Source organism: Perca flavescens, chromosome 9 (assembly GCF_004354835.1).
Source record: "Perca flavescens isolate YP-PL-M2 chromosome 9, PFLA_1.0, whole genome shotgun sequence".
In the NCBI taxonomy this organism is placed as follows: domain Eukaryota; kingdom Metazoa; phylum Chordata; class Actinopteri; order Perciformes; family Percidae; genus Perca; species Perca flavescens.
The window spans coordinates 24865566-24886810 of record NC_041339.1 but is presented as its reverse complement, the minus strand read 5'-3'; the positions used below and the strand labels follow the sequence as shown (position 1 = coordinate 24886810).

General features: G+C 39.2%; 1 protein-coding gene across 9 annotated transcripts; it reads right to left on the bottom strand.

Moving 5' to 3' along the window:
- Positions 1-953: 953 nt before the first annotated feature.
- On the bottom strand, positions 954-20609 carry dazap1 (DAZ associated protein 1). 9 transcript variants are annotated; one of them, XM_028587136.1, is made up of 14 exons: positions 20471-20609; positions 19234-19274; positions 18645-18671; positions 17548-17714; positions 16967-17032; positions 15733-15840; positions 15459-15507; positions 11941-12023; positions 8497-8644; positions 8272-8304; positions 7526-7696; positions 5513-5677; positions 3003-3095; positions 954-1177 (listed from the first exon to the last, which is right to left on the bottom strand). In XM_028587136.1, exons 1-14 carry the CDS (start codon positions 20500-20502, stop codon positions 1005-1007), a joined length of 1356 nt encoding a protein of 451 aa, XP_028442937.1. In that variant the 5' UTR covers positions 20503-20609; the 3' UTR covers positions 954-1004. The 9 variants fall into 9 exon arrangements, with proteins under 9 accessions (XP_028442937.1, XP_028442939.1, XP_028442938.1 ...); XM_028587138.1 differs by having other exon boundaries at positions 7526-7675; XM_028587137.1 differs by having other exon boundaries at positions 15733-15837.
- Positions 20610-21245: the final 636 nt, after the last annotated feature.

Genomic DNA, 21245 nt, shown 5'->3' with positions numbered 1-21245 from the left:
ACTAATGTCTCAATTTGTCTGATCACCAGTCCAAAACTCAGTTATTTAATTTACAATAATATCACACAAAACAGCAATTCAATGAATTCCAATTCACATTGGAGATGCAGGAGATTTTTGTTGTTGCCATTTTTGCTTTGGGAAAACGACTGAAATGATTAAAACATCCCCAAAAAGATGGTGATAAATAGCATATCAATCTACTAATGGATTATTTAACTAATTGTTTCAGCTCTACTTTGCACGTCTTCCACCAAAACACCAGAAGCAAATACATCCACAACCAAATACAAACATCCGGGACCAGCACTGTATCCTTAAAACATTTATTTTTGTAATAATTTGTCCATTTTTTTTTTTTTTTGCGTAAGTGCAAAAAATGCACCCAAAAGAGCCACCTGAGGGAAGTCTACATCTTTAAATAAAAAAACAAGCAAAGTGTACATTTATAGTACAAAATTCTCTTTTTAAAAAATTGCACAGTTTGTGTATAATATATATATTCATAATCTCCATTTTAAACAAACTTTAAAGGCTCAGAAAGTAAACAAAATCCACCAAATGAAAAATAAAAACCTTTTTTTCCCTATAATTTAAAGCTGAGGAAACTTGAGACCCTGTTTTCATTTGTGTCCACCATAAATATACATATTTATATGCAAGTCTCTTTACATAAAGTCTCTGTGCTAGTGTTTGACCAGACAATCAAAATTATTGCAAAGTAGTTTAGTTCTACTATAAAACATGGGGTGGGTGGGGGGGGGGGGGTGGGGTGGAGGGGTAAAAGCTTCTTTCTGCTGAATGTTCATTAAGTTATGCAAAGAAAAAAAAAACCTGGGTTTCATAAGACCCCTTTTGAATTTACTGGAATCCCTGCTTTCACAAAGGTTTCTGTTTCACAAACAGCAGTCCAGTTTTGCTTTTAGCGAGAACACACATTTCCCTGACTTCTTTTTTTGTTTTGTTTTTGAACTTTACACAGCGGCCCTGCCCAGAGGTGGCAGTCAGCGTCGATACGGGTGGAAGCCCTGTACGTTGTGGTTCTGCCCTCTGCCGAACGCAGTGGCGGCAGACTGGGGGGCGGCGGTGGGCTGTGCTGTCGGGGGCCCGTACGAAGCCGTCTGCTGGCTGGGGTCTGCGAAGCTGTGGCTGAAGGCTGTCAGGTCCTGCCCGTACCCTGAAGAGGACGAAAGAGAGGAGAGAGCAGGAGGGAGAGAAGAAGGTTTTAGTGTCAGGACCACCAGACGGTGTTTAGGGAGAAGCCTTACTCCTTTAAAAGTACTGCTGAGTAAAAAAAACTATTTTAATGTTAAGGAAAAATCCACCGTTACCCTTTCACTATACAGCGTATTCCAATTGTTATTTTTGGTTACATATAACAATTACAAGTGCTATAAACTACTGTAGCGGTTGGAAATATCAGTACATCACATCAAAATGATTATCTTCATCATGCTGCCTTCTTGTTCCAATTTTACCATTTTGTCCAGCATCTGCTATATAACCAGCCTTTAATATATTTTTTCCCCTGATAACTGGTAGAATAAGTTTTGTTTACCCGTTTTTTACTTTGTTCCATAATTACCTAGTTGACTAGACTTGACTATATATATATATATATTTTTTTTTTTTAGATCTACTGGGATCTAAAAGATGTACTTTTTATTGTTTGTCTATGAAGGGCTCTAAGATTTGTTGTGATAAAGTGCTGTATACATAAACTGTGACAAACCAAATGACTACATTAAAAAAGAAATGAAGTTTTGTATAGCATGTCAAGACTTTAGAGGTTTTGTGGTGAATTTTTCCTCTAGATTGAAATACTGTATTCCTTCAATGAGCCCTTTAGTGTTGAACATTATTGTGTTACAGTTGTTAAAATGTATAGAGACAAACATGAACATTTCAGGTGACTTTAATAAATCACTTAAAGCGGGCTTCATTGAGGAAAACAATCTGTAGATTATCTTGATGATTAGTGCAACACGCACAATGTTCTTCTATTCAGACACTGGATGGCACCATCTCCCTGCAAACAGACAAGGGAACCAAAGTGACACCCAGGGAAGGAAACCATCTGCCTAGAAAAAATGGCTGGTGCAACCCAATATTCACCAGCCACTGTCCAAGCTAAAGGGACATTAAGGTTGAAATAAAACCTGAGGGTTTGCTACCAAGTGGCTGGTAGAATATGAAAACCACTTCCAGCCAAATCTTCCTAGCGTCGTGCTGGTTATTTTCCTGCCCTGGCAACATCCAGTTAGCACTGATTTTGAAATATTATCATTGACTACTAGAGTGGGGAACGTTATAAATAACAGGAATGGAGAGACACGAGATAGAAAGACAGAAAGAAAGAAAAAAGGGGGGAAAAGTTAGAAAATACAACACATTTTGGGGTGTTAAAAAGTGCTCCATGAACGGAACTAAAATAAAAAATCAGAATAACAGGGAGCAGTCCCAACAGGACCACCTGAGAGAAGAATCTGAGATAAATTGGTAATTTACTGCCATCGTGTCCTTTAAATCTTCTTTCCTTTCTCATCCCTTTAGCTACCATGTGGAGACAGTACATGTGGGAAAAACAACGGGTGATTGAACTGCTGATGCATGAGACAACTGAACCATGAACAAATGTTCTGACAATTAGATCATCCTTTCATAATCTGCAAAGCAATGTGGACAGAGAGAGTAGACAAAAAAAAGAAGGGACATGGTTAGTCTTGGTATAGCAAAGCTACAGCCGCTGAGCCGCTTAGAGCGCCAAATGACATATTTCAATGTAAATGTCTTTCAAATCCATTCAGCGGACAGTCAATGGCTATTTTGTTTACTATACAAGAGTATACACAGTAATTTGTATGTACATGCAAAATGTACATGCAAAATACGAAACAAGAGTAAAAGAAAAATGAAAAAGAACCAGGTGTTAAGCTCTATAAACACTACAGTACTGAACAAATGCTACTTTTGTGGTTGGAGAAGACGATGCTAGCACCTACCTGCACTATATCCTCCCTGCTCATCCTGACCATAACTGTGAGAAGGACGCGTTGGTCCGTAGGCAGAGGGGTCCTGAAGGTAGTTACCCAAGCCTATCAGGGAGATGAGGAGACCAGGTTGACTGAACCCAGATACTGCTGGCTGACTACTTTACATGGTTCCCCCCTTACTGAGCTAACAGAGCTGCACATTTATACTCATTTACTGCGTCTGCACTATGCTTGGAGAGGCATCACTGCTCAGCTTCATCTGGAAGTCAAAACAAAATGGAGTGTGAGAGTGTGGGCTATCACTAGCACGCCTGACATTTTAAATCATGCCAGCCTGGTCTCATGAAATTTTGTGAAATATGCATGATATGCTAAGATGCAAGTAACGTGACAAGTACTGTATGTTTTCTTCCAAGAAAATATTACGAAAGGGAAGCAACCAGAACAACAAACCAGAACACCACCAGTGGTTTTGCATGTTTTAGTCCATAAAATAAGACACATTGTCACATTGCTGCCAAACAATTAACAAAGAATGCCATACATTTCTAGATTGATTTTCTATCTTCCAAGCTGCCATCTGGTTCTATTAATTTAGCATGCTGTGACAATCAACTTGAAATGGACTTATCTTTGTTTCACATTTCCATCATTGTTTTGTATCCTCCAGTTGTAAGTACTGACCATTTTCAAAAATTACTTTCATAATCAAAGTTCTGTGTAGCACAACATCAAAATGAGTCATTGGGTCATTTAAGGACATTTCAACATCCCAAGTTGCCAAAAAAATCCCGGCAACTTTTAAATTTCAGATGTCACAGTGTTCTTGAATGCAGCAAGGAGTTTTGACAAAAAAAGTCAACAAAATGTTTATTGTGACACAGTACAACAAAAGCAAAGCCAGTGCCTGCCTGGAAGGTCAGATTCATTGAAAATATATGGTACATATAAAAAAAAGGCCATTTTATTAAATATTAATGACCTAAAATATACAAAACCACTGGTTTACTTTAACCAAATTATTTTAACTCCCTAACTCCAACTATTTGTCGTACCTCACCTATTTACTAATCGTACACAGGTAAAACTGTCATATCCAGTTCCTGCTATTGTTACATAAACTTTCATGGTAAATGTTTGTGTCCACAACATCACCAGTGTTTCTTTGTGAGACTGTTCTGCTACTACTGACTTTGACTACTGGACTGAGTGCCTGAACAAGCAGCGCACACTAAATGCAAAAAGCTGGATGGAAGATAAGCACAAGCAGGAACCAGATGGGCACCCGTCATGACTGACAGTGATAACACTGACTGCTTTAAATGGAGATCCAGCAGTGTGAAGCAGCTGTAAGCCAAGTCAGAAGAAACATACCAGCCAGCCAAAAAACTGAATGCAGCTTCTGAATGAACATCTGACTCTTATCTGGCATTGTGTTTATGTGACTCAATGTTGAATGAAACTTGTTAATTTTCCATGGATGCTGGTTAGTTTTCACAGTACCTCTGTCCTATGAGTATAGAGTGTGTAACTGGAGAAGCTACCTCCTAACTGTTTAAAATCACAGAAATGAATAAGTCACCTAATTTTCAAGAAGTGACATGATGAAATGTCTTTTTGTCAAGTCCCTAAATGCTGAATGAAATTTGGCCAATAATTTACCAGCTCGGTAAGACATCCAGGATGAATAATTTTCCTGGCTGAACACAGTCCAACTCAAAGACACCCACCAGAAAGCCTAGACACATTAGCCAAAAAATGACTTGCCCAGGAATCTAGCTAATATCTGCATGTACCAAGACGGACAGAGGTTCAAAGTTTACATTTTGCAGAGAAGCATGCAAAGCTCTGGTGTCATAAATTGATGGACATGTTGAACATGTTTGATAGGTAGCTTGGCAGGTTGGACATGCCTGATTCCAGAAATAAGGTTTCATGGGCACAATACTGTCATGCTGGTGCTCTTCTATGGCTATCGTGCCAAGACGAGGAAAATAAGCTAGCAAAGTCATAAACAGGGAGGAAGATAAGGAGGTGTAGGAAGGAGTAATTAAAAGGTAGGGCTATTTGAGCCAAGTCAAATGTCTAGTACAGTCAGTCAGGAAAAGGTTGCACTCCCTTGAAAATAAATAACAAAATAAAAATGCAAAACAAAAAAAACATTGCAAGGCAGGATGATCTAATTCAAACCTACCAATCTTTATTACCAATCCACAGCCCAGCTGGAAAACCTCGACAGAAATGACTGTTGAAGACTCCTGGATATTGTGACAATTGAGAAGCATCTTCCTGGCAGAGCCAGAGGGGTTCATGTATGCAAGAAGCATGTATGCATGTGGAGCAGCTCAAGCTAAATGGAGCAAGCTCCTGCTTGTGTAAGAGTTGTACATATGGACTTAAATGAGCTTTAGTTGCACCCAATAAAATATCCAGGGAGATGGGCAGGGCCGAAGGGTAAATAAAAATCAAATGAGAGAGAAAAGGGCAGCAAACTGCTTATTGCACAAGGCTTTTCTTACCATACTGGCTATAAGGGAAGTCAGGCTGCCCAGTGGGAGCTTTGCTCAAGTCCTGAGTTGGTGTGGTGGTGGGGGCAAAGCCCAGAGGTGCAGTTCCTGGAGTGTTGGGTGGAGGAGGAACCTGTGGAGCATACTGGTCTGCTTGGGGTGTGCCGAAACTGTAACCTGTTGGAAAGTAATGAGATAATTTCTATGACCGCTGCTTTTTCAAAGATTAATATTATAAGTACAAAGGTCCCAGTGTTGATGTCCCGGAGTGAAACACAAACATAATCTTTCACAAGTGTTCTAGTCTAGTTAATCCAGTTGACCATGCCGCATTATTATACAAAAACCTCAAAAGTCAATGTATTAATCAATATACCAAATCTCTTTTCATATTAACCAATAAGAATACAAGTTGTACGTCAACATGTCTTTTATAAATATCAACTGTGGAATCAAATTGTGACAAACACATTTGTAACAGATCGTTTCGGGCTTCTTTCCCACTGTTTTTTTTCCTAATATTTTGTCCACGATTTACAATGTTAGCTTGGTACGTCTACAAGTTTAGTTGGTGGAAGGTAGTTATTCCCCCCTCATGCTTTTTAGCAAGATTTAATGAAATTCTAAGTATTTGCGGGTAACACTGTCCATCTCTGATAAGGTGGAGGTTCCTCCCTGACCACAGCAATAGCAGAGCTGCCTGAAAAAACCTGACACAGATTAAATTAACACATTTTACACACCCACTTCAGTGTTGATGATCTAAATTGTAGTATCCCTACCTAATTCACAGTGTTACCTTTACATATGCCATGTTACAAGGCATGCAAAACAAAACCATAAAAAAAAAATAAAAAAAAAAACCTGTACACTACACAAACCACAGCCCATTTTGCACATGTGAGCCACAGTTTTTTTGGTTCTTTGGGTTCCCCACAGGAAGCGAGATGTCCATGAGATGTGAGGGCGTGTGTTCTGCTATCCAATCAACACTAAGGGGCGGCTGTGGCTGAGTGGTAGAGCGGTTGCCTGCCAATCGGAAGGTTGGTGGTTCAATCCTTGGTTCCATCCGCGGAAGTGTCCTTGGGCAAGACACTGAACCCCGAGTTGCCCCCGATGCTGTGCATCGGAGTGTAAATGTGTGTGAATGATTATCTGATGACACATGAGTGGCACCTTGTACGGCAGCCTCGGCCACAGTGTATGAATGTGTGTGAATGGTTCCTGTACTATGTTAAAGCGCTTTGAGTAGTCGATGAGACTAGAAAAGCGCTATATAAGAACAGCCAATTTACATTTACTAGTCCGTCTTCCAGAAAGGTCTCTGCCTGTATGTCAAGAGCAACTCCTGGAGAGCTGAGTTAGCCAACTGACCCCAGAAATTTACTAACCAAAAGTTTTCAATCAACAGTGTGTGTTATGTATTGATTCATTAATTATATTTCCCTGCCCACCGTAGTAGTGAAACAGACTAGGAGCCTTGATTCACTCAATGTAGACGTGGGTAATAAGTTCAAAACACATACACAGCGGAATATTTGTGCGATTTAAACAGCCATCTATGCAGATTGTGCTTCACTAAATGCGACAAAAATAGCCTTGAAGAATGAAATAATGCGGGGGGTGTCTCACAGAGTCAGTGGGGTGTTGATACATTTGCCACTTTGTGGGAAGAATACAGTGTGGAGATCGTGGAGATGGCATGTGGTTGCAAAAATGTAACGAGGATGCACGGTCATCTTTTAAGTCAGGTTTGAATAGGCTGAGTAACACTTTTGAAAGAATGTGTTGATTTCATATATTATCAAATCTTTGTAAGGAAGAAAATGTTATTCATGCAAATGACAGAGAGAACATTGGAATTGGTTTCCCTAATGTGCAAAACAAAACGTGACACAAGAACCACAAAACAAATGGAACTGTGGGCTTGTTAAACCGTTGCACCCCTATATTACTTGTAATTATTTTATAATGATGTACAAACAACACCAAAGTTTAACGAGTGAGTGTGTCAGTGTTACTGACCAAACTGAGGTGCTGTGCTGTAGGCCTGCTGAGGGTAGCCCTGAGGTGCAGCGAAGCCACCCGCCGGGGTCGTGACCAGGAATGCGTTGAAAGGTGAAGCAGGCTGTGTGGGGGTTCCGCGGCTTGCTGTCAACTGAGGTCCATACCCGCCTGCTCCAACACAGAACAGATCTATTTTATAGAAATGTTTACATAAATGTATGTTTTATATATGGAATTAAGTACACAGGCAATTACAGTAATCATGAAAAGAAGCACAGATCAATTTGATTTTTATCTTATTAAACAGCTGAATAACATAAAATTGGTAAATCTCTGGTTTAAGAAACTGAATTTACAACAACACAATCTGAAGCTGAATGAAACTGAAGCATCTTCTGAGTGAGCACAGGGCCGACACTGCAGTAAGCGTTGCAGGTTAACCCGGAGGTGGTGATATGAAACTGAGCCTGACCAATAGCAGAGGGAGGCTGGAATCTATTCAAGGCCGCCATCTGTCTCAAGCAGCAAATTATCAGCAGCCTCAGCCATTATGAATCAGTGATAACACGTACTGTTATCACAACTGTCATCAGCTTATTGGCCACACAGAGTGCATGACCATTTCTGTGACACAAGCGTTCCAAGATAAGCACTTGATCACTTGGCAAAGACCCTAAATCTATCTGCAGTTTGATCAATTACCAGTTTTGCAACATACGGAAAAACAACACATTTTCTAAAATGGTAAGAAAAAATACACCTACCTATGGGCTGGCCAGTAGTCGACACCCACACTCCTTCAGGAAGAGGAAAAAAAAAAAAACTTTAGACTTGGACAGTGGCAATGTAAAATGTTCATAGAATCCAGTTAACATTTAACCTGACAGTGTATCAACGTTAATGTTAAAGCACATTTAAACAGTTACTTTGAGGTTTTCCTCTGAACAGCGAGCCTCACTCGCTCTGCTCTCGCACTTGTTCCCACTCACCCTGTGCCCCATAAGGCTGTTGCCAGCCCTGGGCAGGCTGTGCTGTCCAACCATTAGCTGCACTCAAGATGCCCCTTGTTGCCCACTGGCCAGGGCCAAGCTGGCCAGGAGCTTTGCTGTCACGAGGTTCAGCCTTCTTCACTTCCACCTGGACAAAGGACAAGGAGGGCAAATTTGGCAGAACCAGTATAAGGTCCATGACGTTCCTCACCTAGATAGACCTGTCCTACCAATGATTATTTAATCTCAACATTGGGCCAGTTCACTTTATGTTTATTAGAATAACGTGGGGCAACTATGTTAACTAATATTACGGTGTAGCCAGGAGAGCTGTGCAGCTATGTGTCTCAGGTACTAATTATCAAGCAGTAATTTCACAGTGGCCAAAATCATAATGTAAAGATAGTAAATTATAATAAAAAAAAATGTAAATGCATCATCTCCAGATTACAGCCTCTTAAAATGTACCTGAGAAACATAGATTTTTTTTTTCCTCAAATGAATTGCCCTATATATGATAAAGACATCTAATGGAAGGTCATGACTTACCTTTCTCCGGTTATAAAGAATCTCATTTCTATTTTATTTGAAATAAGTTTTAGGGGGGGAAATGAATGTAGAGAGAAATTTGTATCTCAGTTCTAACAGGATATATAAAAGGTAAACATGCAGATAGTACAAATAAACATATTTTCAGTCAATCTAAAATTGAATCTTCATACTGTGTCAAAGGTGAGAATTTTCTTTTTAAATAAGTACAAGGGACTGATACACTTTGACCTCAATATAATGTCAAATGGCTGCTGGAGGACACTGTCTTTATACAACTAAAACCTCAAAATGTAAGAATGGTCAAGTTTCTTTTTCATAATTCAATTATAATAATAAAGTACACTTATTGTTTGGGAATTACTGACTTACACTGTCAATTCATTAACACTCTGTAAACTGACTTTATCCATCAATTACTTAAATTTGACCTTTATGTATAGTTGTCATCCATCAATGTAATAGTTTAATGCCATTTGTCTGTATTGCCCCAAAAACAAAAAAAATGTCCTTCCTGCAACTAGGCAAAGCTACCAGCAGTTAACCAGAGCAAAGAAACAGGCTGAAACTAAGGGGGGGGCAACCAGGAATAGACTGAGGGGTTGAGTTATTGGGGTCACCTTGCAGGAGGAAAACGAATCACAATTTCCTCGCCGCTTTAAGGTGTTGCCACCTTCCCCAGCCTCCCCTCTTCCTTCTCTGTCGACCTAATTACATGCACATGTTTCCGGCAGTGGCCCCGCCGCCGCCAGCAGCTACCTGAGCACTTTCTCCCGTGGGCATCACAGCTACGAGTGATGGATACCATGACTTCTGTACAGTCCCCAACAGCAGAACTGGGATTTGTTCCACAGTTTGATGTGCTCCAATTTCTAATTTTGTAGCTCATATCTCCCCACCTCCCTCAAGTCCCAGCGTAAGGTAATGTCAAGTCAAGAACAATGGATTAAGTCGAGCCTTGATTCCTGCTGGAAACCAGGGCAAAGTCAAGGGGGGTGGGGACCACTGGAGAATATACAGGTTGGGCTGAATCATTTACCAAGGAAAAGGGATTTGGTTTATCTTTTCAATGTAATAATCAGTGACATTTCAATTAAAATGTATTGTGTTGCTACTCAATATCATTGATTAATATAACAAAAATCCCACCTAAATCCAGTTCAGGAAAGCTTTTACATTTCCTTGTCTAAAGAAAACAAATAATTGGCACACAAGAAAATGACATGCTTTCATTTATAATTTGTTTGGAATAAACAGAGGAGGGGCGCCCCAGGGGTCGGGTGGTTTAAGGTGCTGACAACAAACATCCCTGGTTCAACTGTCCAATGTCATTCACCATCTCTCTACTGACCACTCTCAAATAAAGGGACAAGAAGGTTCCAAACATACTTTTTAAAAATTGCAACAACTGAACAGACAAAGACTGTGCCACCTACAGAAACTCAGGCTTCCAAAAAAGAAAATACACTGAGGACTGCTCTTACTGTTCTAGGAAATGCAGAAACATCACAACAATTAGCACTTATCAAACGTGCTTTAACAAACTTAAAAAGACCTTAAATAAATGCCAAAATATCCACGGTCTTCTGAGTGTCAAATATCACAGACTGACCTTCAAATATTTAAAACACTTATGCAGCCATGTAAAGATCAAGGACAGAAACAAGATACATGTGATAATATGATATGACTGACTACACTATGTTTGACTTTGATCATTTTCTTAAGGCCACAAATATTTAGTGAGGGCCGAAAGGAGATTGCCTCTCTTCTGGTATCTCTGCAGAGTGGTTTAAAAGCTGCTAATTACAAAATGTCTCTATTGGGGAATAGAGGGGCTGTTAATGAATGAGAGCTCTAAAAGTGCCTTTAAAAGTGTCAGAACACATCATAGCCAGATATGTACCAAGTAGTACTTTATTTTGTTTAATGGTTTGTTTTACTCAGCTGAGGTGCCAGGTGGGTGGTGTTTGCTTCATGCAATAGAGCAATACAAGGACTGCCAGAAGGTTAGGAGGTGTGCTTAAATATAACACCATAATGAATTTAGTTTTTTCCTGGATAAACAGCTTACCTGACGCAGTCTGAATTGTCTTTGCACAGTAAACCCTATCCATCTGGTACACCCGCTGAGTTAAAACAAACACTAAGAAGCGACATGCAAATATTACTGTGCGACTCGTGCCTCATCCTGAGCAGCATTTTAGAGAAAACCAAACCAAAATTTGTTATTTATGGACACAGTATGGAGATTCTTCAACTGAGGTCACTGAGTTGAGCTTTTTCTTTAACTTTTGAAAAGAAAAACAAACAAAAAAAAAACATGTTGACGTGTAAGTGACCTGCCAACAAAATATCAGAAAACAAAAGAAACAGAACTGATTGGACCAATCCTTTAGGTGATTTATAATCAGGGAAATTCTGTGAACTTTGAAGGTTTTGGATTTTCTTTTGCTTTATTATATTTTAAACATCAAAAACCAAATAATAACGTAATCGCAGTATTTTAAGTACAATCTAATGCACTTAAGACATCCTAAAGGAGTGGTCGATTTAAACAAAGCCTTAGGCGACTATAGTTATGCAATATAACAGCATTAGTAAAGGATCACTGTGCCTCTACAAACTATAAGTCATAGCAATAAATGTGAGGGTGGTATGTGTTAAGAGCAAAATATATCAATAATAATATTAATAATTATATGATTAGTGAATTAGTTAGTGGCCTGATTTGATTAAAGGCTAACTTTGTGTTATATGATGCTGCAGTCATTAATGGGAAGCCACTGGAAAATGAACAACTAGCCTGAACAAACAGCATCATAGTATAATTCTCACTCTGTCGCCCAAGCCTCTGTTTGATCTTAAGGGTAAAATAAAACTACAACTACACACTTTTTTGCCCATGATGTCGTGAAAATGCATGTTGACAGCCTGGTCCACTGATTGTTCGGCCTCGAAAGTAATAAATCCAAAACCTAGCCAACGACCAAGAGTGAATCAAGGTAGCAGGGGGGTTGTGACAACACAAGATGAAGAACAGTATTGGGCTTCAGCAGAGTGAGGATCCGTCAAGACTGAGCAAGAGGCTCCTGGGGTTCGGATGATGTCGCAGACTTGCAGAACAACACATATCCAAGACTAAAGCCTGGGGGATTGAAGGAAACTTCTATTTACTGTGCAGTGAAATATTTTGTGAAGATAACAATACAGGACTGCTTAACTGCTAAACATGAAGTATGATGAGTGCAGCATTTGATTTAATGTGAAATGTCACATAAAAAAGGCCAATGAAGTCCATCTTCCATCCTTTAACATTGATAAATTCCAATTGAACCAATACTACATTCTGTTACTTCATGCCGTTTCATCCAAACCCCACCTTGATCTGTCCCTTGGTATATTGCTGTGGAGCACAGACTCGCAGCAGCCATTGTTAATGCATCACAAAAATATGGAGAAACAAACTGTAGAATGCCTAAAGCTGTCTCCAAGCTTTCCCAAATTTAGTATTTTACTTTTGAGTCAGCCAGGATAAGCCTAAATGGACAATTAAAGTATTGCTCACAACGGTAACACAAAGATATAGGCCATAACTGGTTTCCCAAAGTGAAGAGTTGCTGATTTTGATCAAGAGTTTTCATGGGGGATATACAAAGTTCATCAACAAGAATAAACAACATTTCGGCTCAGTAAAGTCATCTGACTATCTGTAACTTTTCAGAGCGTTAGCAGGCCACAGCGCTGCAGTGATCTACTTTCAATTTGATTAACTTTGCACGATGGCAGAATTGGGTTGTGTGCACATCTCTACTTGGGGACCTAACCTGAATCCAATTAAAGGTCCTACGAGACAACTGCAATTTTAGAGACCTCTTGTACCATGCCAGGCATTCCCAAGCCTCATGATCTACTGCTATTAATAACATCTGTCAATGACCCGTCCTTAATCTAAAAATAAAACCGATGTGTTATAAAAAAAAACGATTGATGAGCGGAAAATAAAACTTTACTTGCACTACTAGACAAAGAACAGGAAAATAATTTAATATTGTGATTTATAAATGATTTCTGTTTTGACAGTGGAATAATCGCCCTAATCATTTATTCTCTCTATAAATTATGTTATTTCAAATTATCAGATTACAGTATTTAATTCTTGTAAGACATTAACCAAACATTTGATTTAAAAGGGATTCGATTTTTACTTTCTCTGTTTGCTCTAATATTTAATATGATAATGTCAATATCAGATAGAAATAACAACCATTCAGAGGATGCGTGTCAACATGCTTATATTAAGAATGAAGAATGAAAACTTCCAATTCTTGCTAAACTATAGCTCAATTACTATTTGAACCATCACTCAAATAACCTGGAGGTTAATCCTCATCAAACTCTTTCTCTCTAAAGGCAGATAGTAGGTAAGCCTTCAGCCAATTTCACAATTTGATGCAACTTTGTACACACCCCATTTTGACCAAGTAAAGAATTTGGGTGCTTTTACATTTGGCCTGTACCTCTGTGCTACCAGTCAATGCACAGTAACCTAAAGGAGAAAAGACAAATCTTAAGAGACACCGTTAATCACATTCAAACCATTCACAAAGAGAAGGGGACAGAAGAAAGAAAAATAGAAAAGGGCTTACTTACAAAAATACTTAACTTTCTACATTATGGGAAAACACATACTACGCCATTTAGGATACATGTTTCAGTTACATCTAAATCAAGGTAAAGAAAACTTATTCCAACATTGAAAGTCTAATAGTTTTAGTAAAAGAAACTGTTTATACTATTAAAGATTATGTAATGGTTGTTACTGGTGTAATACTGCATGTTAAAGTCCAATGACAAACTATGCTGGGTTGCTCCCAATAGAGAATTAATGGGGGTTTTGAAGGAAGAGCAGTACTGTAATACATGTTGGGGGTCAGTGGCAGCTGCATCATTGGTATGTAGGACAAACACAGATGAAACAGCTGTAAGTCAGCGGGCAGAGTCTGACACCAACACTGCCGGTGGCACAGGGTCTGATTCCCAGTGAGGCCAACCGTGCTAAAAGTGTTGCCACATGTCAGGAACCCATGATACATTTATGATTAAATGGACAAACTCTTGTGAGATTGTAAATGTCTGTCTCTTTCCTACTGTCAGGAAATAGGTTAGAGAGACTTTTAAAATCGCAAAGTAAAACCTTTTAAAACGGTTTCATTGTTCTGGTGACAACAATGTAATATTCACCTTCAGCGTATAAAAGGACAAATCCCCCCTTTAGATACTCAAACTGTTCTCAATATGCCAGTTGCATGTTGTGATAAAGTACTGTATTTTTTGGAGCACCTACATTCCTGCATCCTGCCTTCTCTCCTTCAGTTAGTGATTTCCTTTCCACAACGCCTTTTAACATCCTTCCTAATAGAGGCATGCACTTATTGCATTTAATAAGTTGGAGGTACTTAATACGTAATAGATACATCTTGTAGCCCCCCCATCTCTTACACTGGAAACATGTTAGAAATGTATCTTTTAACAGCTTTAAATGATCATATGGGCACCTTGCTATTGTTTTAAGACAGAACCTATCCTTTAACACACCAGATGCTAGTGGACTTTAACCTAGAAATTCTTCATACATCCTCAAATAAATCTGAATGGATCACTGAGCTGTTTGAATCAGACGAAACAACATATTTGAAACAATGAAGACGTAAAGTCAGCGCTCTTGAGAATAACCTTACTATTTCTGCCCCGATGAAGACCCTGTGAGATTGAAACTAGTCTGTTTTTTAACCAATATTCTTGACTAAAGGCTTTTAAGATAACTTCTCTCCTTGCTCTGCCTATTTAACGGAGTAGAGTTGTGTCCATGGAACAGACTCATGTTGTCACACAAGGTCATGAAGGACACTGCATCAATTTAAATCAGAGCCCGATTTCTGAAAACAACTTGCAGATTTGAGCATGTGTGACAAGGGCTGAGTTGAGGTTTTAAGGTGCAATCTACTATTATTTCGTGAAATTACATTCATGTAACATTGCAAAAATGTATAACCATCACATCAACTGAAGGTACTGCCTTAGTGCCGGTTTAAGAATGTCATTTATTTCACAGGAGAGCCGTGTATTTCACATTTCACTAAGCTTTTCATTCCACCTCTAGAAATGTCAAGTTACATTTTCCATTTAATTGTACGCTGTGGTGACAATGTATGAGGTTTTATCCAACATGCTTTTGTTCTTTATATGATTCTTCACCACTCATAAAATTCCTGTTATGGGTTACAGCGTTTAAATTGAATTTAATATCTGGGGCTGAAAGGGCTTTTTCTCTTTGGGCCCGAATAGTTTGTCATGAGATTTAAGATTGTAAGGTATGGAGAGGGGAGAAAAAAAACGGGATCAGCTTTTACCTCGGGGCCTCTGCTTCTCCGCATCATAGATCATTACCACCTCTGTGACCTTGAATGGGACAAAAGGAAACAGTGGCTCCATTTAGAAAACCAGACAGGGTCCATTCTTACTCCATTTAAATATTCTGCCTCAATTTGAACAAATAATTAATTGTCCTATCCCATCCCACTAAATTTATTTTGTATACTGTAGTATTGACCCTGTTCAATGTCACATCCATTCAAGCGGTCTTAATGACGATATGAACTGCATTATGCACTTGGCAATACTCACCACTCCGAATCTATTGAAATAGTCCCTGAGTTCAGGCTCGCCGCAGTTATGGGGGATTCCACCTACAAATATCTTCTTTGATTTATTGCTATCGGCTTTGCTGCCCTTCTGAAAGAAAACAGGGAGTGTATGGATTTCAATGTCTGTTAAAGAGTCACTCTGGGAATGGGCCAGTTAGCCACCATCTATTCAGACCGTGCAGAAGAAATTAGGTTCTCCTCTTGCCCTGGGGTATAACTCTTAACATGTCATGTCAATGCAAACACTAGTCTCCACAGATCAGAGAGCACGGCTTCCTCCACTTACTCTCCACAACTAAGCATTTCACCGTTGCTGTTCACTGCACTCATGCTGCAAAGGCTAGAGGCTGCTTACAACAATGTTTTTTTTTAACAATTACATCTTCTGCTTTGTTATTAAAACATTAAGTAGGAGCTCCTTAAAGTCAGTTAAAGGCGTTCCAGTAGGAGGCAAAGGGCCTCATTAATAAAAGCTTCTGGTTTATGCTTACAGCCAAATATGTGTATGTATACTTTTTTTTAATTGACTGCAAAGGTGTAATAACTAAAACCTTCGCTGCCCAAAGGGGCAAAATGACTATAATAGATCTGCAGTGGCTTGTTTATCGACCCACAAATTACCCATGTTGCTGCAGAGATTTCTGCCTTTCAAAAATTCACTGCTGAAAGGAATTTTCTGTACAAGACTTTCCTACTCATCTCTAGTTTTACTGTTTTCTCAGTTGTATTCAATGAGAGAGGACAGTTACAAGAACAACTTATTTTAGCTAAGAAAGAAAGATAAATACATTTTCAAATTTAAATAAAAAACTGCTCTTCATTGAAAAAAGGCAATACAAAGGTGTTGTTATAATTCCAACATGGTGATACAGGCCTACTGTATGACCTCTTCATTATACCATTTTTGTTACATCTGGAAAATGTGACCTTATCATGTGTCAATCCCAAGCCAGTGTGCTAACTGATTTCTAACATTCTCAAAAGGTATGAAGACTGTGCACTGTGATTTTTTTTTTTTTTTTTTTAAGGCACTTTTTGAAGAAACAAGATGTAGGTCAAAGTCAGAGTGTTTTTACAAATGAAGCTCAAGGTCTCCCCGTGGCCCATAAAGAGTCCAACCTCAAGAGGAGGGGATGGAGAGACTGACAGCCTGAGTCTTATTCCAGCAGAAACACCTAGTCTAGACTCCCTAGTAGAAATCAGATTACTCTTACCCAGCCCTCCTTGGTTCGAGACTTTTCAGGTTGCATTCCTCTGGGAGTGCATGGTTTCGGGTCAATCTGACAGCAGAGAGAGAAAAAATTTGACATTAGCCCCAAATAAAGACACCTTCAAATGTTCTTCACTGAATCAATAACATAGACAGTATATTGACTCGCCTAAAATATGTACTGACATTAACTGAAACATGCGGCCAATAAAAAAAAGCAATGCCCTTCTCCGCCTCCTTCAACTGAACAAAGGTGACATTATGTAATTTAAGGTGAGCTGACTGCATAGAAGCATTAATGCAGAAGAGAAGATGAACAGCCAACTCAAAGGAATCCAGGTTCAACTGTCAGTTTTGCTAATTTGACTTTAAACAGGTAAGTCTTGTTGGGAAATCAAATGTCAACATTTTGTGCATCATCTGTACTAATGTCTGCAGGCAAATAAAACTGCTTCTCCTTGAATAACTTCTAACTACTCTGGATGGTGAAATACAGTATGGAGGTTTTTCACATTCTTCAGACAAAGCACAGGCAGATTACTCGGGTTGATTTGACTATCTGCTTCTTTGATTTAAAATACTCACATTTCTTCCATCAAGATTATGCGGTTTTGTCTCCAGCACTGTCCGTACACAATTGGGGTCTTTGAATTTGACAAAGCCGAAGCCTCGCGACTGATTTGTAGTTTTGTCCTTCATTATGACACAATCTACTACTTCCCCATACTGTGAGAAGTAGTTTCTAAGTGTCTCTGAAAAGAGAAACAAAGAAATGACATAACAGTGGTGCTTGATAAAATAAGCATAGAAACATACAACAATGCAAATGAAACTGCGGAATTATATTTGAATATATAACTTAGTTCAGTTTGCCTCCTGAACACAAAAAAGTGTAGTCATGATTTACAGATCTAGTGCATTCATTATGATAAATGATGCTAAGAAAATATCTTCAGCACTTCAACCTGGACTTAAACAGGTGTGGGAGAAAAAGAAAAAAAACAAGCACCACTCCATGTAATTACACAGGGAACACTACAAGTCAGCCAGTGACCTTGATTTTGTCTTATGGCAGAATATTGGGAATTTTACCTTTCCTAACAGGCAAACAAGGCACTGACACACTTTCATGTTAAAAACACCAAATATACACCTAACTACTGTAACGCCTGCACACGCCCACAGCAGCAAGGCGTGCAAGTTTGAACAAATGAGGAACCACATTGGAGGTATCGTAAATGCTTTTCTCATTGCTGGGAAACCCTGGGGCATCAGCTAGGGAAACAAGCTCAGCGTTATGCCGCACTGTGGTTCAGATCTTAATGTTAACAGTGCTGTTAACACAGGCCAGCCCTTGTTCAAAAGTTACACAATGACCAACCAAGCATGCAACGGTAAAGGGCTTTAGACAAACTAGACCATCTCTGGGCCAGTCTGGGGAGGGCAATGCATACGAACACACACAGTGTAAAAGTAGTTGTAGACTCCCCCACCAGTGTTTGAGGTTTGCTTATCAGTTATTACGCCATGTGAAAAGGGAGAACATACCAAAAATCCCAATGACATATTCCCAACAGTGACTGCTTTAATAAAGAGGAACAGTGGCCAAAAGTAGACTCTACTAACACTGTCTGGAAGAAATATTTGCATAAATATACTGCAAACAGACTAAAAAAACAAACCGTACAGCTGCACCAATGTGGTATTTTCTGTAGGGCCATAGCATTGCATTATAACATGTTTCTTCTTAATTTCATATCATGATATCAACATAATAATAATACAGTGACTTGATATTATATAAATGTACAGCCCATGTCATATCGGTACATCAATATCATCATACAACACTTGATATTATCTATTAGTTACTGTAACAGTGTGACATTAGCAAATCATAATATAAACAAAACAATAATTTAATAAGGCAACATTTGATAAAAGAATAAATAAGCAACACTATCTGCTAGACCATCTTACACCCTTATTTACATTATTGTATGAAAGCAACCACTGTCATATAACATATCTTATACTGATATACATATTGACATCGATCCAGGAGTAAGAATACTAAAATTTGTGTTTTAATTATATCGCCCAGCTCTACTCTGTATTTCATAACTAAATATGACTTGATAATCTATTAAGAGTTTGAGTCTGACAACAAATCCATGCACCTACATCAGTGTCACCTCGACAAATTCCTGTTCATTAACAACTGTGTGCATTAAGTGACCGAGCCTTCACAGGTTAAACAGTGTGACTTACCTTGTGTGGTACTCCAGTCCAATCCACCGACAAAAAGTTTCCTGAAAAAGAGTAGAAAAATGACCATTGAGACAGTCATTGATCATCCCTTGGAGTCAAAGTAAATGTTCATCTGTTATAGAAGTCACATATAAAAGTATGATAACAAGCGTGGGGACATTTTGCCTGTCCAGAGGCCTTAAAAGACAGAAAACACAGACAGATGAGAAGATTGACAGCACAGTTTCAGAACCATAACAACGCTACAGCTGACTGAAGAGCTAAGTACACAGATATTACACAACATGAGGCAACGCTGCCACCAACGCCGGTGCAGTGTATAGGGAGATATACACACAGCTTCAGTTTAAATGCCCGTGTTTAATGTGACTCATGTTAAGGTACAGTCCTCACTTTGGTCTTCAAACACTGCCTGCAATGGCCTCGACAGTAACTGTCTTTTTAAAAACCTCCTGCCACGTAAGTTATCCCGGGACAGAGCCATAGCATTTAGCAAGCTAAAACAGCACTCCGCTGACAAACTGACTCCAGGAGCTGCAGCAGCCACTGTCTACCTCAAGCTCCAGCCTTCACCACTGAAACCCCGAGTAACGTAGCTAATGTTCCAGTCAGAGCAGAGGACTGGAGAGTGGCTGCTCGGCTCCCTGCATGCGGACCGGTGAACTCGGATGTTGGTTGCAACACTGGAAGTTTAAGCGGCATTATTATCAAACTAGCTAGCGAGTTCATTAATGATCAAGATCACTGCTGAAACACATCAGTGATGAATGTAACGTTAGCGACTGTGATAAAAGTGGAGGGTTCGTGCTCCATCCTCTAGCGGTGCCCGCTAAATGTCCTCGCTTTGGCGAAGTCAAGAAGAGGAGTCTTTCGCTTCGCTGGCAAGCGTTAGCCAAGCTAGCTCAGCTGCTTCGAGCTAACTGAAAACAACACTGAAATAAGTGACTGCACTTCGACACATTCCTGTGACAAGCTAAGTGACAGTACTCCAGACATACACTGTACATTTCGATGCAAGCAATAACAGAAACAACTAAGCTAATTGATGACTACTTTCACTTTTTGGCCGTCTATTCTCGGGCTAGCGATCTCGCTAAGTTACTACAGCTAGCTTAGCTTGCTAGCTAACGTTAGCTGTCAAATGACAGCTTGACAAGAGAGCACGCTAATTATAAGTTCCAATGCAGTTCACAGATACGTGCGTCCGCAGTGGAAGGTTTTGTGAAATGGATCTTACCCAACTTCATCTCCCACTAAGTTGTTGTTCATTTCTGAGGCTAAAGCGGGGGACTGTAGGAGCTGTGACCGGCTTATTGCTTCAGTGCTGCCCCTCTCACTCAGACTGAGAGCGGAGGAAGGTCACTCCGCTTTTTGGTTCAAACTGTTCTGCGCAATGACGACGCTGCAGGGGGCAGCGGCCTTTAAAGGAACATTACACTCAACCAGTCCGCACTTCACTCTCTTTACTATTTTTAACTATCCCACCGGGGTATCTAAATGCTTTACACCCGGGTCTTTTTATTACTTCATTAAGCATTCCTATCAGGAAATTGTTTTTACAAGGAACACCTGGTAAAGAAACAGAACAGCCCTAAAAACAATAAATTATGAAAGAAAATGAAAAGCACACTGTGGGTTTATTACAGAATACATATCTAAAGTGTGGCCTGATTATAAGGTTCAAGGTGGGATAAAAGAAAACTTAATGTGTTAACCAAAATCAATAGTTTTCTTCCTGTTTTGAGCATTATGTCTGTAAGTTCAGGAGGTGTTATGTTATATTATGTTACTCCTTTATTCAAACAGTTAGTCAACAAGATTTCTTTCAAGAGAGATTTCATTGCATTCCACCTATTCGAAGCAATGCATTTAAATCATTTTTTCCAAGCTCAGTTTGAACATGATGTAGGCTACACAGCTAAAGTTAAAAAATGTTACACCCATTACCAAATTTCACTGTGAGAATTAGTAAATTGCTATCTTAATATATTTCAAAATGGAAAGTTTGGCCA